The 23,375-nt window shown below is 39.4% G+C and overlaps 1 protein-coding gene across 4 annotated transcripts in view; it reads left to right on the top strand.

The window, feature by feature from the left end:
• Positions 1 to 23,375, top strand: part of LOC128660801 (probable 2-ketogluconate reductase) — a 157,232-nt gene that overhangs the window by 116,819 nt on the left and 17,038 nt on the right. For all 4 annotated transcript variants that reach the window (XM_053714830.1, XM_053714828.1, XM_053714829.1 and 1 more), the window contains one exon: positions 17,884 to 17,980. In XM_053714830.1, the coding sequence (XP_053570805.1) occupies positions 17,884 to 17,980 (97 nt within the window). The remainder of the gene's footprint in view (positions 1 to 17,883; positions 17,981 to 23,375) is intronic.

The following is a 23,375-nucleotide window of genomic DNA, read 5'->3' as shown; positions in this document are numbered from 1 at the left end:
ATCAGCCTACTAGGAGGCCAACTGTTAGTAAGCTTAAGGCCCCATTGTAGCGCTCGGTCCAATTCTCTCCATGTTAATTGATTATTTGCATAGCTGTGCAAAGTTACTAAAATTTTTGTTCATCAAGGTTTTCTTCTCCAACCTATTGCGTGCATTGTTCCTGTAACTACTGCAGCTGCTTTCTGGTTCGAGGCTCTAGAAGAGGCTCTTCAGATGGAGACTCCATTAGAGGATATTATGGACAGAATTAAGGCCCTTAAGTTGGCTAATTCTTTCATTACAGATGCCGCTTTCCAACTGGCTAAATTAGCGGCAAAGAATTCAGGTTTTGCCATTTTAGCACGCAGGGCATTATGGCTTAAGTCCTGGTCTGCTGATGTATCATCAAAATCTAAACTTTTGAACATCCCTTTCAAAGGAAAGACCCTATTCGGGCCTGAACTGAAAGAGATTATTTCAGACATCACTGGAGGGAAAGGCCATGCCCTCCCTCGGGATAGAACAAATAAAATGAGGACCAACAAAATAATTTTCGTTCCTTTCGGAACTTCAAGGTTGGTCCCGCTTCAGCTTCCCCTGCTGCAAAGCAAGAGGGGAATTTTGCCCAATCCAAGTCAGTCTGGAGACCTAACCAGGCTTGGAACAAGGGTAAACAGGCCAAGAAGCCTGCAGCTGCCTCTAAGACAGCATGAAGGGGTAGCCCCTGATCCGGGACCGGATCTAGTAGGGGGCATACTCTCTCTCTTCACTCAGGCTTGGGCAAGAGATGTTCACGATTCCTGGGCCTTAGAAATTGTGTCCCAGGGATATCTTCTGGACTTCAAAGACTCTCCCACAAGGGGGAGTGTTATATATTGGTTTCAGGAGGGGGGTGACAGTTCAGGACTGGGCATCGGGCACACCATACCAGCTGGAAATCAGTACTTATCTGTTCAGGACGTCCAGGAGAATAGATTTCAGACCACGCAGCTATGATTCCAAAAGCTATTCTGTTTATTGCAAGTTGAAAGGTTTTATAGCCAAGAGTTACAGCATATAGGTTTAACAAGTGACGTATTCATAATTACATAATTTCACATGGTATTTCTATAAGAACAAAGAAACTCATAGAAAATATAATTGGAATAAAAGGAGTGTTAGGGAGTAATTTCTACAGAAATACCTAACTACAGATAAACAGTAACTGGGCCTCCTGGCCCAGCACAAATCACAGCCGTTTGACATCTTGTAGAGATAACAATGCATCCAAGCACATCTTCAGGGTCATTCTCAGGGCTATTATATCTATGCAAGTCTCCCTAACATCAGCATATTTCTTACTACATAATAAACCACTATAATAAAAGATTCATTACCCAAGATGGATGCCTAAGACAAAATGGCGGCAAAGAACAAGATGGCGCTAGTCATGCTAACAATAATTCCTAACATACCACTCTTTTATTCTAACAGAATAACACAAAAATAGACAGGCGCAGAAAATTAGTAAAGCCTTTAACAACAGTATAAGCTTAATACTATGGTAACAGGACTCTATGTGAGAATAATATACAGCAAAATATTCATATGTAGTGGTATAATTTTATAGGCTAATAGGGCACAATTTGTCGCTGCACATAGGTGCGGTCCCTCCAATACTCTCCGTTCACCTCCCAGCATCCCCAAACTACTGGTCTCTCTGCACAAAGACCCAACCAGCCCCCCATCTACCCCCAAACAACGCTGCATTGCTTATTTCTCCACCTGCATTGCTAGCACCCCCCAATATGTCCAACAGTTCTTTCTCCACAGTAAAGCATGACATGGCAACAGCACAACTGTCTCTAGGTGGCCTCTGAGCACTTTAAGAACAGTCTTTGTCTATTTGAGAGTGCTGCACCTTGACACTTTGCTATAATACAGTTCTCCAACAGTTCATTTGCAGTAGGGGTGCTTATCCAGTGTTCTTCCGCAGGGAGATGCTGGAAATCTGATGGTTTGTTCATGGGGTAGACAAGGCAGCCAGTGGATACCCATGGCAAGCAAACACTCGAGTCACAGGGGGTCTAGGAAGCAAACAGAAACAGCACAAGATGAGTACACACCCCAATACAATCACAATTATGTCCAAATAAAACGTCACTTTCATCCTATGTCATTTAACCCTTTCGTGACAGGGTTAAAGTGCCTACATCGGAACACCTGTTCCGATGTAGACAAATTGAAACTACGCGATCGTGCATACGATCGCGAGATTTCAATTATTGGATCTCATCTTGGGGCGTCCCTACAACCCTAGGAACGCCCTCCAGACCGCGATCAAGTCCTTGAAGCACAGAAGGCTTCAGGACAGCCGTTTGTTATGACGTTCTATTCCGTCATAACGGCTTTAAAGCCCAGTGTAAATATGACGGAATAGAACGGCATAACGGCGTTAAAAGGTTAAAATCAATCAAAACATTGTTGATATATAATACAAACTAAATACATTGATACTTTACAGAGAATAATTCACAGCTTCTCTATACAATTTAAATGATACTTCATGAATATTAAGCAAGTGAAAACTGCTAAACTTCATCAAGCGGCTGCATGGCTATACTAAAACTTATGCTAAGGCCTGCCCTGTAGCAAAAATGAAAAATAAAACAATCAATAAAAACATTTTCTCTCAAATGAATTTCTTTACACGGGTACTTTGAACTACTAAAAGTAAAATAACCTAGTGTTGCTTTATTCTGCACAGCTACTATCTATAATGTTTATAATTCTCCAACTATGATCTTAATAGTCAACAATCTCATCTGATATAAACATTTAATAGTTTACTAATTATTTTATGCAACCTAAATTCTATCACACTCCTGTATGAGGAAAGAATACAATCATAACATCATTTAAAACTACAAAATCTCTTAAAGGTAAACACATCTTTATGGTAAGATAATTACTCTCTTTGACAAACATCAGGAATTACCAAATTCAAATTGCAAGTACCATACCAATTAATAAAAGGGAAACAAAATACATTTGCTTTCATAACATAGCTCCAATAAGAGCCATGGCATGTAGAAAATATACTATCAATATGACTATAATTATGCTACTCCCTAAACAAATATTTATCTGTCTAATTAATATAAACTTCTAGCTGAGACATGTCCTCATTATGTTCCACAGGGTGGAGGGTCTAAAATATTCTGATATATTTCAGCATTTTCTTTAAATTATAAAAGTGCAAACATATTTTCTATACTCAGTGGACCATTCAATAGGTTACAATACTGCAAAGTTTAGACTTACACTTATCTAAAGGGAATCTTTGTTAAGCACATAAACTACAATGTGCACTAATACCAATAAAGCATATGACCTCTTATACCTAATATGTTCAATAAAAATAAAACAACTACAAGAGAATACAAAACAAGCAATATAAGTAATCGAGTTAAAACAATACTCCCCTAATTTAATTGGTTGACCCTGTAACAGCATAACAGGTCCTCCATATCGAGCGGCAAGGCACAGTCCAGAGAAGGATAGTCTTTATGTTCTGACGACACACATCAGAGGAAACAGTCATGGATTACCCAGAGTCCAGTTCTGGGGCTGGTACCAGCATGCAAAGCAAATAATGGATCCAAAGATAGTTCAGCAACTTTTACTGCAGTATGGTGGTTAAAACAAGCTTGACAAAAGGTCTTTTATCTTCATCTTTTCTTTCTTTAAAGGTTTACTTGCATTCCATCTTTAATCGTTTGAAGAGTGCACTTAAGGAATTTTATCTGTACAGATTTGACCTAAATATGGAAAAAACTCAAAAATAATTCCGTTAGTGTCTTTAATTTCTGGATACAGCTGCATGATCTCATCCTGCAAATACAAATATAGTGTTAAGAACCAAATATAGAAAAATTTAGGGCACAGCTGGTGGTTAGGCAATAACATTGTAAGAGAAGATTCAAAACGTTTTAGGTTCACCTTCTTACCTAAAAACAATCACCCCTATCACATAAAGATACTCATCAATACTCATCAATACTTCCCCCTTGTTTGCGTGAAACATCCCATGTGGCACGCAAACACAACATAACAAAAAACGAAAAGACAAATTATGCACTCCACTCATGCATGCAGAATAGAATTCTCAATAGCAAGCAAAATCAAATACACCTCCACATGCAATATTCCATTCATACAGCACCTTACCACACGCATTCACGAAAAATAAAAACACAACATTCTCTTAGAAAACACTTAAACCAATTGTCCATTTTACAAAACAAAACATGAACAGCCGACACAAACTTTTAACAACCAAAATTAACCTGAAATTCAAAACCAATACTGCCATTCCCTGAAACGCAGCACTCACAAAACACTACAAAATAATTAAAATCCTAAAACAACCATCTATACCGTGGTTCTGCAAATTCTACCATGTACAATTCTATGATATCATACTAATGATGCAATCACTTCAGAAGATCAATAAACTCCAGTTGCATATTTACAAATAAAATCCCTAACCATAAATTTACAAATGAACACACAAACACCTAAGTATCCAATTTTGGGAATAATTAGATAATAATGATACAGCCACTGTTCTATATAGCTCCTGCTCACCATGCAAATCCACTATTAAAGGGACATTTTAGTATAAATTAAACTTTCATTATTCAGATAGGACTTTTAATTTTAATCAAGTTTCCAATTTACCTTTATCATCAAATTTTTTCTCTTGGTATTCTTAGTTTAAACTAAACATAGGTAGGCTCATATGCTAATTTCTAAGCCTTTGAGGGCTGCCTCTTATCACAGGCTTTTTTAAATCTCTTTCCAATACAGGTATACCCCACTTTACAGCGCTTCACTTTACAGCGCTTCGCTAATACAGCGCTTTTTGGAGCTGAAGCTCAACCTCCAAGGATTTTGAAACAGTGCTGTAATCATCGTGAGATTGCGAGAAAAGTGACTGGCACCATTTTGTTATGCTAAGTTTACTCTGTTTACAGCATTACAGTGCATTCTGTGCCTCAGTGTTATAGTCTGGCAAATTTTACTACAGTAATTGTAACTATTTTACAGGTACAGTATTTATTGAATACTGTGCTGTGCTAGTGTTAAACTAAACATAGCATTATTGTACCCCTAATATATGTTAGTTCAAACATGTTTTCAATTTTTTAAACACACTGGCAAGTGAAAGAAAGCTAAAACTGCCTTGTTTCACTTTAAGGCGGTTTTCACTTTACAGCGGGGCTCCGGTCCCTAACACGCTGTATGAGCGGGGTATACCTGTACAGAGAGACAAAATACACGTGGGCCATATAGATAACACTGTGTTCAGGCACAGGGGGTCATCCAAGATCCAGCACAAAACAATGTTAAATTTAAGACAATAGACCATAAACAGTCACAGTCATGTGACCAGGGAGCTGGAAGAATGCCCCTAGACACAAGGCAACTACAGAGGCAAAAATCATACCAATACAACTGTGTTGGCCATGCAACACTGGGGAATGGGTAATAAAGGGACTATCCATCCTCAAAACAATAACAATTATATGGTAGACTGTCCCTTTAAGTAAATCAGATGTGGCACAAATAATTTGTGAAAAGCTGCTAGAATCCAGTCTATACTTTTACATAACCAAAATTTTAATAACAACACAATTATTTGATTTAACTTTGTTTATAATTTGATATTCACCATTCTGCAGCTCTCTAGCCAAATGTAACAAATGTATATAACAAAAAAATAAAATAAGCTTTCTGCAAAAAAATAATAATAAAATTTCCCCTTTAAATTATTCCCAATGAGCCATTGGCCTTACTTATAATAAAAATGTATACTGACATTCATTAAATAGCCTAAGCAAGCATAACCAGCATAAAAACACACTCACAGTGGGATGCAGGCTAGTTAAAGGGACATTTTACAAAGTTATCTTTAATTGAAACTGCTGACACAGTTACATATACTAGTGTTTGGCTTACAGTAAACCTCATTGTCTTCTCTGTAAATATTTCCTTAAAATCTCAGATTTTATATCAGTTTGCCTGTATCCCTTTAAATATTTTTCTCTTCTGTTTGCCTTTTTTTTTTTTTTTGCTAGTCTCACATATCGCAACACTAAGGCCTAGATTTAGAGTTCAGCGGTAGCCGTCAAAACCAGCGTTAGAGGCTCCTAACGCTGGTTTTGGCCGCCCGCTGGTATTTGGAGTCAGTGATTAAAGGGTCTAACGCTCACTTTACAGCCGCGACTTTTCCATACCGCAGATCCCCCTACGCCATTTGCGTAGCCTATCTTTTCAATGGGATCTTTCTAACGCTGGTATTTAGAGTCGTTTCTGCAGTGAGCGTTAGAGCTCTAACGACAAGATTCCAGCCGCCTGAAAAAAGCAGGAGTTAAGAGCTTTCTGGCTAACGCCGGTTTATAAAGCTCTTAACTACTGTACCCTAAAGTACACTAACACCCATAAACTACCTATGTACCCCTAAACCGAGCTCCCCCCACATCGCCGCCACTCGATTAAAATTTTTAACCCCTAATCTGCCGACCGCCACCTACGTTATACTTATGTACCCCTAATCTGCTGCCCCTAACCCCGCCGACCCCTATATTATATTTATTAACCCCTAACTTGCCCCCCACAACGTCGCCGCAAGCTACTTAAAATAATTAACCCCTAATCTTCCGACCGCAAAGCGCCGCCACCTACGTTATCCCTATGTACCCCTAATCTTCTGCCCCTAACATCGCCGACCCCTATGTTATATTTATTAACCCCTAATCTGCCCCCCACAACGTCGCCGACACCTACCTACACTTATTAACCCCTAATCTGCCGAGTGGACCTGAGCGCTACTATAATAAAGTTATTAACCCCTAATCCGCCTCACTAACCCTATCATAAATAGTATTAACCCCTAATCTGCCCTCCCTAACATCGCCGACACCTACCTTCAATTATTAACCCCTAATCTGCCGACCGGAGCTCACCGCTATTCTAATAAATGTATTAACCCCTAAAGCTAAGTCTAACCCTAACACCCCCCTAAGTTAAATATAATTTTTATCTAACGAAATAAATTAACTCTTATTAAATAAATGATTCCTATTTAAAGCTAAATACTTACCTGTAAAATAAATCCTAATATAGCTACAATATAAATTACATTTATATTATAGCTATTTTAGGATTAATATTTATTTTACAGGTAACTTTGTATTTATTTTAACCAGGTACAATAGCTATTAAATAGTTAAGAACTATTTAATAGTTACCTAGTTAAAATAATTACAAATTTACCTGTAAAATAAATCCTAACCTAAGATATAATTAAACCTAACACTACCCTATCAATAAAATAATTAAATAAACTACCTACAATTACCTACAATTAACCTAACACTACACTATCAATAAATTAATTAAACACAATTGCTACAAATAAATACAATTAAATAAACTATCTAAAGTACAAAAAATAAAAAAGAACTAAGTTACAGAAAATAAAAAAATATTTACAAACATAAGAAAAATATTACAACAATTTTAAACTAATTACACCTACTCTAAGCCCCCTAATAAAATAACAAAGACCCCCAAAATAAAAAAATCCCTACCCTATTCTAAAATACAAAAATTACAAGCTCTTTTACCTTACCAGCCCTGAACAGGGCCCTTTGCGGGGCATGCCCCAAGAATTTCAGCTCTTTTGCCTGTAAAAAAAAACATACAATACCCCCCCCCCAACATTACAACCCACCACCCACATACCCCTAATCTAACCCAAACCCCCTTAAATAAACCTAACACTAATCCCCTGAAGATCTTCCTACCTTGTCTTCACCATCCAGGTATCACCGATCCGTCCTGGCTCCAAGATCTTCATCCAACCCAAGCGGGGGTTGGCGATCCATAATCCGGTGCTCCAAAGTCTTCCTCCTATCCGGCAAGAAGAGGACATCCGGACCGGCAAACATCTTCTCCAAGCGGCATCTTCTATGTTCTTCCATCCGATGACGACCGGCTCCATCTTGAAGACCTCCAGCGCGGATCCATCCTCTTCTTCCGACGACTAGACGACGAATGACGGTTCCTTTAAGGGACGTCATCCAAGATGGCGTCCCTCGAATTCCGATTGGCTGATAGGATTCTATCAGCCAATCGGAATTAAGGTAGGAATTTTCTGATTGGCTGATGGAATCAGCCAATCAGAATCAAGTTCAATCCGATTGGCTGATCCAATCAGCCAATCAGATTGAGCTCGCATTCTATTGGCTGTTCCGATCAGCCAATAGAATGCGAGCTCAATCTGATTGGCTGATTGGATCAGCCAATCGGATTGAACTTGATTATGATTGGCTGATTCCATCAGCCAATCAGAAAATTCCTACCTTAATTCCGATTGGCTGATAGAATCCTATCAGCCAATCGGAATTCGAGGGACGCCATCTTGGATGACGTCCCTTAAAGGAACCGTCATTCGTCGTCTAGTCATCGGAAGAAGAGGATGGATCCGCGCTGGAGGTCTTCAAGATGGAGCCGGTCGTCATCGGATGGAAGAACATAGAAGATGCCGCTTGGAGAAGTTTGCCGGTCCGGATGTCCTCTTCTTGCCGGATAGGAGGAAGACTTTGGAGCACCGGATTATGGATCGCCAACCCCCGCTTGGGTTGGATGAAGATCTTGGAGCCAGGACGGATCGGTGATACCTGGATGGTGAAGACAAGGTAGGAAGATCTTCAGGGGATTAGTGTTAGGTTTATTTAAGGGGGTTTGGGTTAGATTAGGGGTATGTGGGTGGTGGGTTGTAATGTTGGGGGGGGGGTATTGTATGTTTTTTTTTACAGGCAAAAGAGCTGAAATTCTTGGGGCATGCCCCGCAAAGGGCCCTGTTCAGGGCTGGTAAGGTAAAAGAGCTTGTAATTTTTGTATTTTAGAATAGGGTAGGGAATTTTTTATTTTGGGGGTCTTTGTTATTTTATTAGGGGGCTTAGAGTAGGTGTAATTAGTTTAAAATTGTTGTAATATTTTTCTTATGTTTGTAAATATTTTTTATTTTCTGTAACTTAGTTCTTTTTTATTTTTTGTACTTTAGATAGTTTATTTAATTGTATTTATTTGTAGCAATTGTGTTTAATTAATTTATTGATAGTGTAGTGTTAGGTTAATTGTAGGTAATTGTAGGTAGTTTATTTAATTATTTTATTGATAGGGTAGTGTTAGGTTTAATTATATCTTAGGTTAGGATTTATTTTACAGGTAAATTTGTAATTATTTTAACTAGGTAACTATTAAATAGTTCTTAACTATTTAATAGCTATTGTACCTGGTTAAAATAAATACAAAGTTACCTGTAAAATAAATATTAATCCTAAAATAGCTATAATATAAATGTAATTTATATTGTAGCTATATTAGGATTTATTTTACAGGTAAGTATTTAGCTTTAAATAGGAATCATTTATTTAATAAGAGTTAATTTATTTCGTTAGATAAAAATTATATTTAACTTAGGGGGGTGTTAGTGTTAGGGTTAGAATTAGCTTTAGGGGTTAATACATTTATTAGAATAGCGGTGAGCTCCGGTCGGCAGATTATGGGTTAATAATTGAAGGTAGGTGTCGGCGATGTTAGGGAGGGCAGATTAGGGGTTAATACTATTTATGATAGGGTTAGTGAGGCGGATTAGGGGTTAATAACTTTATTATAGTAGCGCTCAGGTCCGCTCGGCAGATTAGGGGTTAATAAGTGTAGGTAGGTGTCGGCGACGTTGTGGGGGGCAGATTAGGGGTTAATAAATATAACATAGGGGTCGGCGATGTTAGGGCAGCAGATTAGGGGTACATAGGGATAACGTAGGTGGCGGCGGTTTACGGAGCGGCAGATTAGGGGTTAAAAGTGTAATGCAGGGGTCAGCGATAGCGGGGGCGGCAGATTAGGGGTTAATAAGTGTAAGGCTAGGGGTGTTTAGACTCGGGGTACATGTTAGAGTGTTAGGTGCAGACGTAGGAAGTGTTTCCCCATAGGAAACAATGGGGCTGCGTTAGGAGCTGAACGCTGCTTTTTTGCAGGTGTTAGGTTTTTTTTCAGCTCAAACAGCCCCATTGTTTCCTATGGGAGAATCGTGCACGAGCACGTTTTTGAGGCCGGCCGCGTCCGTAAGCAACTCTGGTATCGAGAGTTGCATTTGCGCTAAATATGCTCTACGCTCCTTTTTTGGAGCCTAACGCAGCATTTGTTTGAACTCTCGATACCAGAGTTAAATTTATGGTGCGGCCAGAAAAAAACCCGCGGAGCGTTAACAGCCCTTTTACCGCCGAACTCTAAATCTAGCCGTAAGATTGTAGACAACTTATCAATTCAGTTTGCATTACAGAGAGAATTCAGTTACACTGCAAAAGAAATATCTGCTAACTAAATGGCAGATTTAAAAAGAATACAAAGAAAGGTCCCAAAAAATATATATTTTGCAAACTACTAATACAGTGTTATTGCTGCTAATAAAATGACAATTCTCTAGTGCTCTGTCTACACACTGAGCTCTGATTTTACAGACAAACAATTCAACCCATAACAATTTACTTCATATATACACAAACTTGCAAATGCAACTTCTCCTACATTTTAAACTATTCAGCTTGTATCACAAGCCATTGACAATACATTAATATCAAAAAACAATTTTACAGTACACTGTCCCTTTAAGGACTAACCATTTATCATGTAACAAATCCTTTAATTAGTTTCCTTGCTTCCTTGCAAAAACAATATATTTATATGCTGCATCAGGTGGACAGTTTTTTTTTTTTATTTGCATACAACAAATATCACTTAAAACTAAAACTGCTTATTAATAACACACATATTTAAAACATGCTTATGACTTTAAAGTTGTAACAATAAGACTTCAAAATACCTCATTACAATGTCATTTTTACAGCGATACACACACACACAAGCTCAGATCATCTCGCATACCAGCAATTCACTCCCCCCTTTTTTCCTTTCCTCCGGAAAACAAATATTCAAAATAACATACTAAAGACACATAAAACACAATAAGATCAACTTTCCACCAAATTTACAATGTATTTGAAAAGTCCCCGAAATCGTAAGGAATGGCCAATGGCCATCTTCCCACGATTTGAGAAATATTTCAAAATAGGATAAAAAACATCCTCCGTTCCTTTTTTTTTAATTTATTTATTTATTTTTTTATTTTGTTATTCTGTTGATCTAAGCAACTCTTTGACACATGATACTAGACACATAACACATGACACATCCAAATATACAAAATTTACTTTTCATTACTGCAAACAAAAGAAAGAGTGGGGGTTTTTCTGCCTGAAATATTTCTGCTTTTTTATATTTTAACAGTTTGTTAACCGTTTTGTAGACATTACAAATACAATAACATTTTCCTCTTCTCCGTACATTATTTTTTTTTTTTTTTTTTTTTTTTTTTTTAATTCTTTTTATTGAGGAGAATATAAGAAAACATTATTACAGCATAATTGTCATATACATCAAGTATTCAAGTCATGCTTGGTGATTTATAACTGACACAATGAGAGTCCTCATTTTTTCATCCCTTCTAATTTAAGAGGTCACTCTTGGACATGTGATGATATATATGTCCATAAATAGGGATTATTAATAACCATAATAAACAAAACAGTAACATAGAAAGGTATGGTTAAGAACAAAAACAAATTGAGATGTGATAAGCCATAGCTGAGTGAACATAACAGTGACATAAAAGAAAAAATGGTTAAGAACAGAAACAACTTGAGGTGAGATGAGCCATAACTGCGGACAGCATTGTTATCTAGAACAGTGCTTGTACAGTCCCAGCAATCTATTAAACTTGTGTGATTTCTAAGTGGGAACTTATAGTTTACCAGGGGTATAAGTAGTTTGATGTGTGCGCTTTAATAAGGGGGCTTAACTAAACTGTATTGGGGACTAGAAATTCAATCCCCTACTATCACCAGTATGTATATATATATGGGAATATAGCCCCTGGACTGCGACCCATATGTCAAGTACAGCCATAATGTGGACCTATATATATGAGGATACAAACACGATTATTGAAGGAGGGTTGCTACCAAATATGATAATTCAGGGTCAATGTTTACAAACACTAACGTTATTCATGAGTTTACCAGGGTTTGAGGGAGGCAGCCATAGTGGGGAAGCTTTTGGAGCACAATATGCAGGGTAAACTTAACATGGTGGAACATTATTAACTAAATGAGACATGTATTAAACCAGACTTGTATCTGGGGGTGTTTTAACTAGTGATGTTTAGTCCAAAGTTCTCCTCAGCCTGTATCGAGTCGAAAGTTATGTGAAGTTGCGGCTGATATGCCGTCTATAATGTTATGTGATGTAGCGGTCCCATGCTCGCATGGTGCTAATGGCAGCTGCACTTCGTGATAGTGCATTCCCAAAACAGCGGTGTTTGCCTCCAATTCAGAACCTCTCACTTCACCTGGCTTGGTGCATGGAAAGAGTCTTAAAGAGGCAGCTGGTGCACCGTTAATGCTTTTTGAGATTGAAATCAACCCTGATGGTGCTGGTGCTGATGATGATCGGGCGTTACTGCGGTGCCGCTCAGGATCAGTTGTACTCAACCCCTGCTCCTTCCTCTCGTTAAGCGGAGTCCCAGCTGGTTCACCGGGGGCAAGATGGAGCTGTGCAGACATAAATGGCAGCCATATGGTATGTGATTGGTTTCCAGCCGCGCCGGTGTCCTTCAGCGCAGCCTGCAAGCCGGCCAAGGCCTTCTCTCTGCTATAGGGATTGTGGTCGGGCTCACGAGGGGTGCTGGTAATGGCTTGGTCTCCCCGTCGCTTTGATAGGGCAGTTAGGGGAAAAGGTCTCACCTCTGTTATTGCTCCCCTCTGGACGCCATCTTTAGTTTTGGGCGCTGCAAAGCACTGGTCTGATGTATCGGTATGTGAATGTCTGTGGCCAATATTCTCTGTGGGGACTTGGTAAAAAGAGTTTTGATACATCTTGTTAAGCAAACTGTCCAGCCTAGAGAAACGCAGATTAAGTTCCTGTTCCAGTTCCATCTCCCAGGCGGTCTCCATGTTAGAATAGTCTGTCATGTTGTGAGCTTTGTAGCTATATGTTATGCTATGCAATATTGCTTAGAAGATCAGTAAGGCAGTCTCCCGCCGCCAGCACTGGTAACCCGGAGGAGCCGGGGGGGGCGTTGCAACCTATAGATAGGCCGCCACCTTAGGTATTAAGCTTCCGAACTGTGTCTCCGTTTTCATAGATACAGCAAACAAAGTTGAGTTATGTTCGCCTTATGTTAGGCAATAGTGGTTTGTTTCCAGATTTGCTGTTAATGTCTCTAAATTGGCGGATTATAGAGAGATCTTACAGAGCTGACAGTAAATGCGACTTGTTAGGTACGCCATTCGGACACGCCCCCCCTTCTCCGTACATTATTAACAATATTTACCCCACGTTTCTTTAACAACACAAAAAGAGCAGCAGTAATAAAATGCACAGTCACTTAATATATATTTTAAGCACAAAACAGCACAGCAATTATATAACAATAAAAAGCAAGCAAGCAAACAAATTAGTATCCAATTTCCAGTGATAGGTAACAAAAATCTACTATAGGAATGTATAGGGACACAGCAATGCCAATTTGCCTGGGGAACTTAACTTAAAATCTACCGTCAAATTTCATGCTAACTTAACTTGCGCGCTTACCAGACAGGACTACAATACCTGTCATAAACTAGCACAGGACTACAATACCTGTCTAGAACTAGCACAGGACTATTAACCTGTCTAGAGGGATTTATCACAAGTGCCGAGACAGGACTCAAACCTTCGCACAAACCCTGCTTCTTTCTTTAATGCAGGAATCCCTTTTTTAACCCTTTATCATATATTCAAAACCAACTAAATTTAGGTTCAGATTCACAGAGGGAAAGCAGAGTAAATAAAACACTGATCCACTCCCCAGTGTAAATCCAACTTCTGACACCAGAAACTGTTATAGGTTATATGAGGGGGGTGTCAGTTCAGGACTGGGCATCGGGCACACCATACCAGCTGGAAATCAGTACTTATCTGTTCAGGACGTCCAGGAGAATAGATTTCAGACCACGCAGCTATGATTCCAAAAGTTATTCTGTTTATTGCAAGTTGAAAGGCACTGTTTTATAGCCAAGAGTTACAACATATAGGTTTAACAAGTGACTTACTCATAATTACATCATTTCACATGGTATTTCTATAAGAACAAAGAAACTCATAGAAAATATAATTGGAATAAAATGAGTGTTAGGTAGTCATTTCTACAGAAATACCTAACTACAGATAAACAGTAACTGGGCCTCCCGCCCCAGCACAAATCACAGCCGTTTGACATCTTGTAGAGATAACAATGCATCCAAGCACATCTTCAGGGTCATTCGCAGGGCTATTATATCTATGCAAGTCTCCCTAACATCAGCATATTTCTTACTACATAATAAACCACTATAATAAAAGATTCATTACCCAAGATGGATGCCTAAGATAAAATGGCGGCGAAGAACAAGATGGCGCTAGTCATGCTAACAATAATTCCTAACAGGTCGATTTCACATTTCTCAATTGTCTGCAAAACAGACAAAGAGAGAGGCGTTCTTACGCTGTGTTGAAGACCTACATACCATGGGAGTAATCCACCCAGTTCCAAAAGCGGAACAAGGGCTAGGGTTTTACTCAAACCTGTTTGTGGTTCCCAAAAAAGAGGGAATTTTCAGACCAATCTTGGATCTCAAAATTCTAAACAAATTCCTTAGAGTACCATCATTCAAGATGGAGTCTATTTGGACTATTCTACCGTTGATCCAGGAGGGTCAATATATGACTTCCGTGGACTTAAAGGATGCGTATCTACACATCCCTATTCACAGAGATCATCATCAATTCCTCAGATTCGCCTTTCTGGACAGGCATTACCAGTTTGTGGCCCTTCCCTTCGGGTTGGCCACGGCTCCCAGAATTTTCACAAAGGTGCTAGGGTCCCTTTTGGCGGTTCTAAGACCCCGGGGCATAGCAGTGGCGCCTTATCTAGACGACATCTTGATTCAGGCGTCGACTTTCCAGCTAGCCAAGTCTCACACGGACATCGTGTTGGCTTTTCTGAGATCTCACGGGTGGAAGGTGAACATAAAAAAGAGTTCTCTCTTTTCTCTCACAAGAGTTTCCTTCCTAGGGACTCTGATATACTCGGTAGAAATGAAGATATTTCTGACGGAGGTCAGAAAATCAAAACTCTTAACCACTCGCCGAGCTCTTCATTCCATTCCTCAGCCATCAGTGGCTCAGTATATGGAGGTAATCAGACTCATGGTAACGGCAATGGACATAGTTCCTTTTGCCCGCCTACACCTCAGACCACTGCAACTATGCATGCTCAAACAGTGGAATGGGGATTATGCAGATTTATCTCCTCAACTGCATCCGGACCAGGAGACCAGAGATTATCTTCTCTGGTGGTTGTCTCAGGACCACCTGTCTCAGGGAATGTGTTTCCGCAGGCCAGAGTGGCTTATAGTAATGACAGATGCCAGCCTGCTAGGCTGGGGTGCTGTCTGGAACTCCCTGAAAGCACAGGGCCTATGGTCTCGGGAGGAAACTCTCCTCCCGATAAACATTCTAGAACTGAGAGCGATATTCAATGCGCTTCAGGCGTGGCCTCAGCTAGCTGCGGCCAAATTCATCAGATTTCAGTCGGATAACATCACGACTGTAGCTTATATCAATCATCAAGGAGGAACACAGAGTTCTCTAGCGATGATGGAGGTAACCAAAATAATCCGATGGGCGGAGGATCACTCTTGCCATCTCTCAGCAATCCATATCCCAGGGGTAGAGAACTGGGAAGCGGATTTCCTAAGTCGTTAGACTTTTCATCCGGGGGAGTGGGAGCTCCATCCGGAGGTATTTGCCCAGCTGACTCAGCTATGGGGCACACCAGAATTGGATCTGATGGCGTCCCGTCAGAATGCCAAACTTCCTTGTTACGGGTCCAGGTCCCGGGATCCCCAGGCGGTACTGATAGATGCTCTAGCAGTGCCCTGGTCCTTCAATCTGGCCTATGTATTTCCACCGTTTCCTCTCCTCCCACGTCTGGTTGCCAGAATCAAGCAGGAGAGAGCTTTGGTGATTCTGATAGCGCCTGCGTGGCCAGTATGCAGACCTAGTGGACATGTCATCGGTTCCACCATGGACTCTGCCAATGAGGCAGGACCTTCTAATCCAAGGTCCATTCACGCATCCAAATTTAATTTCTCTGCGTCTGACTGCTTGGAGATTGAACGCCTGATTCTATCAAAGCGTGGTTTCTCTGAGTCGGTCATTGATACCCTGATTCAAGCTAGAAAGCCTGTCTCCAGGAAGATCTATCATAAGATTTGGCGCAAATATTTTTATTGGTGTGAATCCAAGGGTTACTCATGGAGTAAGATTAGGATTCCTAGAATATTGTCCTTTCTCCAAGAAGGATTGGAGAAGGGATTATCAGCTAGTTCCTTAAAAGGACAAATATCTGCTTTGTCTATTCTTTTACACAAACGTCTGGCAGATGTCCCAGACGTTCAAGCGTTAAGTCAGGCCTTGGTCAGGATCAAGCCTGTATTTAAACCTGTTGCTCCGCCATGGAGCCTAAACTTAGTTCTTAAAGTTCTTCAAGGGGTTCCGTTTGAACCTATGCATTCCATAGATATTAAGCTTCTATCTTGGAAAGTTTTGTTTTTAGTAGCTATCTCTTCGGCTCGAAGAGTTTCTGTGTTATCTGCTTTGCAGTGTGATTCACCTTACCTTGTTTTCTATGCAGATAAGGTGGTTTTGCGTACCAAACCTGGGTTTCTTCCTAAGGTTGTTTCTAATGGGAATATCAATCAGGAGATTGTTGTTCCTTCACTGTTTCCTAATCCTTCATCAAAGAAGGAACGTCTGTTGCACAATCTTGATGTGGTTCATGCTTTAAAGTTCTACTTACAAGCAACTAAAGATTTCCGTCAAACATCTTCATTGTTTGTTGTTTATTCTGGTAAACGGAGAGGTCAAAAGGCTATGGCTACATCTCTTTCCTTTTGGCTGAAAAGCATCATCCGTTTGGCTTATGAGACTGCTGGCCAGCAGCCTCCTGAAAGAATTACTGCTCATTCTACTAGAGCAGTGGCTTCCACATGGGCTTTTAAAAATGAGGCTTCTGTTGAACAGATTTGTAAGGCTGCAACTTGGTCTTCGCTTCATACTTTTTCCAAATTTTACAAATTCGATACTTTTGCTTCTTCGGAGGCTATTTTTGGGAGAAAAGTTCTACAAGCAGTGGTGCCTTCTGTTTAAGGTACCTGTCTTGTCCCTCCCTTCATCCGTGTCCTAAAGCTTTGGTATTGGTATCCCACAAGTATTGATGAATTTGTGGACTCGATACATCTTACAAGAGAAAACATAATTTATGCTTACCTGATAAATTTATTTCTCTTGTAAAGTATCAAGTCCACGGCCCACCCTGTTTATTTAAGACAGGCAGTATATTTTTATTTAAAAAACTTCAGTCACCGCTGCACCCTATAGTTTCTCCTTTTTCTTCCTAGCCTTCGGTCAAATGACTGGGGGGTGGAGCTAAGGGAGGAGCTATATAGACAGCTCTGCTGTGGGTGCTCTCTTTGCCACTTCCTGAAGGGAAGGGGAATATCCCACAAGTATGGATGAATCCGTGGACTCGATACATCACAAGAGAAATAAATTTATCAGGTAAGCATAAATTATGTTTTTTCTAGTTTAAGGATCATGGTAGCATACTAACATATTCATAGTCTAACAGCTGCACTTTTATACAAACAGGAGCTGTTGTTGACCAGGATGCTTTGGTGGATGCCTTACAGCATGGCTATATCAGAGCCGCAGCACTTGATGTTACTTTCCCAGAGCCACTGCCAAGGTAAAATGTATTCTTACTGTAGTCAATATTTTTATAACATTGTATTATCTAACAATGCACACTCATGTTGTTTTCTCTTGAATCTACAAGATGGAAGAAAATCACCAAAAAGGTTCAATGGAACTGGCATTTTCCTGGCCTCTAACCTTTTAAATATTCATGGATAGTTAAATATATGTACATACATATAACATTTCTAATTAAACCTAAATATATAGAGTTAAACAGGTTAATGGAACAGTGAGAGGGTATCCATATTTAAATTGTTTGTTAGGGGAAAGTGCTGACTTGTTACCTTTATTCTTTCTATCTTGCCCTTTTCATTTCTGCCAATGAGGCCCATTTATCAAGCTCCGTATGGAACTTATGGGCCTGTGTTTCTGGCGAGTCTTCAGTCTAAAGACCGCTACTCCATAACCTGTCCGCCTGCTCTGATGAGGCAGACAGGAATTGCCTCAATTCAACCCGATCGAGTACGATCGGGTTGATTGACAGCCCCCTGCTGAGTCTGCAGGGGGTGGCGTTGTACCAGCGTTGTCTTGTGAGCTGCTGGTGCAATGCTGAATACGGAGAGCTTATTGCTCTCCGCATCCAGCGCGGTCTTGCGGACCTGATCCGCACTGTCGGATCAGGTCGGCAAGACCTTTGATAAATATGCCTCAGTGTCTCCTTTTCTGTCACCTTTGGATTCACTAAATATATTCTATCTTTCTTTTTTTAACCACACCACTGTCTTTCTCAGTGTATCATTTTCACACACCTTTCTCTCCTGGTTGTTGAGAGAACGCAAGTGTAACTGTTTAACAAGGCTTGTGGTATTTATCAAGATAAATATGCATTCAGAATCCCCTATTAAAGGAATACTCTAGTCATAATTAAATGTTCATGATTCAGATATCTTATTTACTCCTATTATCAATTTTTCTTTGTTCTGTTGGTATCTTTATTTGAAAAAGGAACAATGGAAGTTTTGGGGCCGGCCCATTTTTGGTTCAGCACCTGGATAGTGTTTGCTAATTGGTGTCTAAATGTAGCCACCAACCAGGAAGCTCTACCCAGGTGCTGAACCAAAAATGGGCCGGCTCCTAAGTTTCGATTCTTGCTTTTTCAAATAAAGATACCAAGAGAATAAGGAAAAATTGACAATAGGAATAAATTAGAACGTTGCTTAAAATTGTATGCTCTATCTGAATCATGAAAGTTTTATTTTGACTAGACTATCCCTTTGTTTAATGTTAAATCAGGGCTTGACAAACCCAGGAGCAAGCGAGCCACTGGCTCCTAGATTGATACCCCTGGCTCTAAAATGTTTGGGTTATTCTCTGTCTGGCTCCTAATTACTGGCTCCTAATTGTCGAGCACTGTGTTAAATACCAAATTATTTTTAAATTTTTTGTCACATAGAGTTAATGTTCTTTTGCCAAGAAGCTTATTTACAGTTGATTGTTCCCTTCTCTTTTATAGAATGATCCCTCTTGTCTTTTGTTGTTGTCTACTATTTAAATTGTTAGCTCTTTATTCTCGGTTCTTTAGTTCTTTATGATTTTTTTCTTCACTTAAGAGTCATTCTGCCTCTTCTGAGTATGAGCAAGAGCAGACTTTTTTTTTTTTAACTTACTTTGTGTAGTGTCATGGACACTACACAAAGTAAGTTAAAAAAAAAAGAATTAAAAGGTAAAATGCTTTTAAAACAATTAATACTACATATTGCAATGATTTCGATTAAGTATAACCCAATGCTTAGTGCTTTTTTATTATTACGACAATGAAACAAACTGTTTCATATCCCGTTAATTTGCAATCACTCGTGTCTCTCTGCTGTTCCTTTGTATCATACTTGCCCTTCTCTCTTATTTCCCATTATCTCACCTATTTTCAATGTCCCACCATGTCCCCAATCAGTCTATCATATCTTTTTTACAGTTGTTCTTACCAACCATTTCATTCTGCATGCATACCTTTCACTTCACATATCCTATTCTCATTTGCTTTCATTACACTCCCTTTCCATTTAAAGGGACATTCCAGCCAAAAGTAGAATCCACATGGATATATTTCAGTTTTGAATAGAAGTGTTTTTGTAATATACATGTATTAGCAAAGATTATTCTAATAAAAGCTATAGCTGTTTCAAAACTGTATTTAAGTATGCACCGTGCACCAGCATTTTAAACACAGCACTTGCTCAGTGAGCCTAACGTGCTTGTACCATCTGGTAATGACACAGTTTCTTAATTGCTGACATGATACAAGCCCCACTGGTGCTCTGAGCAGTTGCAGTATTTAAAATGCTGGTGCACTTAGAATATCTAGCTAAGCTTTACATACACGTACAGAAAAAAACGTTAACACTAAAACATAATAAAGTGATAACTTTTATTCATTTGTTTTTTATACATGTATATTGCAAATATGTTTCTATTCAAAGATGTAATTCATCTATGGGCATTTCAATTTTGACCGGAATGTCCCCTTAAATTGATAGTTACTCTCTACAGCTTAATCCCCCATACTTACTGCTCCTGTGCAAAGCTTCAGATGTATGCTTCTTTTTCTCACCATTTGCTTGCCACCTCCCCACTTCAGCTCCTGTGTTACTCTACACCCTGTCTCTCGCACAAGATATATTGAAAGCATGTACAAATATATGTAAAACTACAATAACTATTAGAACATCACATATATTCTCCCAAATATTTATTGTCATAAACTAGTAGAAACATAGGCACACATAATGTAAGCACATGGCACAAGATAAACTTATAGGGACACTATGGAATTTGAAGTTAATGCTCCAATCAGTGTCTCTAAACGTTCAACAGGATGCATCAACTGTTTGAGTTGGGCCACAGATTCCTCACAATTGACCTATTTGGAGCTATAAAGTAGTGTATATAATATACCTGCACCAAGAGAGAAAACCAACCTGGTCTCTTGCTAACAAAATTCTCTTCCCAAATGGTAACACATTATGTATTTGACTGATGAAATTTGGTATTTTATATGAAGTTTTTATTCTTTTGCCTGATGTCCACAAATTGTTTTTTTTTTTTGCATTGCAATGATAGCTTTGATTTAATCACTATTATAATTACTCATAACCTTTGTAGGTATATATGTACATATCTTTCTCATGCTCATGCTATATGTGTGGCAGTCGTGCCTTGTCAAGTGCCTGCTGTAATTTGCTAGAGACATCTCAAAAGTCTTTAAAAGGGCGTCTCCTCTTTCTGTATAGAACCCTCTCCTTCGTATTGGAGCCAATTCAAGTTAGGTGTGGGCCTCATCATGCTTTCCCTTTATAAGAGCATACCCATGGGAATTATAGGTTGAGGTGCTAAGAGATATATCTTTTGATGGTAACCCCCCCCCCCCTCGTCTTTTAACATTTCTCAGAGTTCTTTTTCATCTAACTTATTTATCTCTCTCCTGTAGCCTGGACCAGCACTGCAGGAGTTACATGGGTGGGAATAAAGCCAGAGTAGCTGATCTCAATGGATTTTTGGTATTTTTTCCCAACTTCATCCATCTGTTACATTTTGCGCAGCAGCAATTGTGCGTGTCTTGGCTTTAGTATGATTCCCTTCTCTTTCCTAAAGGGACTTAACACTAAACATTGAATTGCCAGAAACTTTATTGTGCAGTGACCACGGTCAGACAGATTACCTAACTGTGAACCTGTCCTTCTGCACAGTAAAGGATTATAACAGTTTGTCTAGATTTTCACCTTAAAAAGTACCTGTTCCAACTTACTTACAAATTCAACTTAAGAACAAACCTACGTTCGTAACCTGGGGACCTGGGCCTGTATATAATTTTAAATCCTATTTGACGTCACAAAATCCTGCCCTAAAAATGGTCGTGTTTAGACCGTTCCATGTTGCACACCAAATTTGCATATTAATTTTTCCTGTGTGCTCCTGATTGCATGCGCATTACATCTGTGGATTTTCCAAATGTTAATGACGTTTTCCAAAACATTATGCTCGTTTATCTAGGGATGAGTCTTAGAAAATTACCACAATTACACTGCTGCAATCTCTCCTGGTGCTAATACTGATGCAGCTCTGATTACATTGTGGTCACATGACCGCAGTGCTAGTGACATAGTTTTGTCCAAAACATATTGCACATGTGCGATTGATCATCTACAAAAGCGCATGCGTAGGGAATGTACTCGCTACCAGGAACTGCTACTAAAACAAAAAACCCAGGTTGCCCTCTGTGATTGGATAATGCAAATTAGCCTCACGGTTGGTTTGGAAAATTGCCAAGATTGAGATGAAACCACTTACAAACAAAAAAGCAAGGTATTTGAACAATTTTACAACTTATAATTAATTATACAATAAACCAAAATTAAAAATTGCCCTTCACATCCCTTTAATAAATGGAAGCCTATCTCTTCCTCGTTTATTTTTTTCTTTTCTTCTTCCCCTGATTCTAACATGCAATATTGGGATGATATTCCTAAAGTGGATGGTCCAATATTCAGATATCCAAGAAGCATGATCCACACCTGGCCACCAGGAGGAGGCAAAGACACCCCAGCCAAAGGCTTAAATATCTCTCCCACTTCCTCATTACCCCAGTCATTCTTTGCCTTTCATCATGTTAGGAGGTGGCAAAGAAGTGTCAGAAGATTCGGAGAGTCCTAAAAAAGGGTATCTGCCCTTCGAGATAGGACTGGAGTTTTAAGTAGTCATGTCAACCTCTCAGTGAGAGTAAGGGGAAGTTTTTCTGCAAAACCATCCAGATTACTGCTAACAGCTCCTACGCAATCAGTGTTGACGAGTTTAACTGCCTGCTTTTTCTCACTCAAGTCCATGTCAGGAGCGCTGCTATAAGACTGTCACACTTGAGTGTTCTGTTCCACAGCATGGATCCTGGAGGTAAGATCATTTCAATTTTTACACATAAAACGCTATAACAGGGTCATAGTGTGGCTCCTTTATACCTTGATAGGATCCAGGGTTAATATCCTCTGAAGGGGGTTTATTGAACAGTTGGGGTTAATTAATCAATGTATTAATTATTTACATGCTGCTTTGTGTGATTTTTTCCTATTACTTGCTGTACTTGTAATAACAGGAGAAGTACTGTCTTGCACTCCATGTGACCGGGTGTGGTCTATGTTCATTTCCTCCATTCCGGCTGAGACTTGAACCTGAGGAGAGTGTTTCCTCTGTTAACTGCCTGGGTCTAGGAGGTGGTAAGTGCCCCAGCCATTGGGAGTATAAAGGTGCAGTTTTCTATAATAAAAAAATGTTTTTATTTGTGTCCTTCTGTGGGTGTAACCTGAGCTATGGAGGACTCTGACATGTTAGAAGGTACTCCTTCTGTACTAAATCATACCTGTTTATATTGCGAGGAGGCCGTGGTTTTCCCGCCCACT

The sequence above is a fragment of the Bombina bombina genome, chromosome 5 (genome assembly GCF_027579735.1).
Source record: "Bombina bombina isolate aBomBom1 chromosome 5, aBomBom1.pri, whole genome shotgun sequence".
Classification (NCBI taxonomy): Eukaryota; Metazoa; Chordata; class Amphibia; order Anura; family Bombinatoridae; genus Bombina; species Bombina bombina.
Note: the sequence above shows the minus strand (reverse complement) of the source record. Positions and strands in the feature narration are given on the sequence as shown.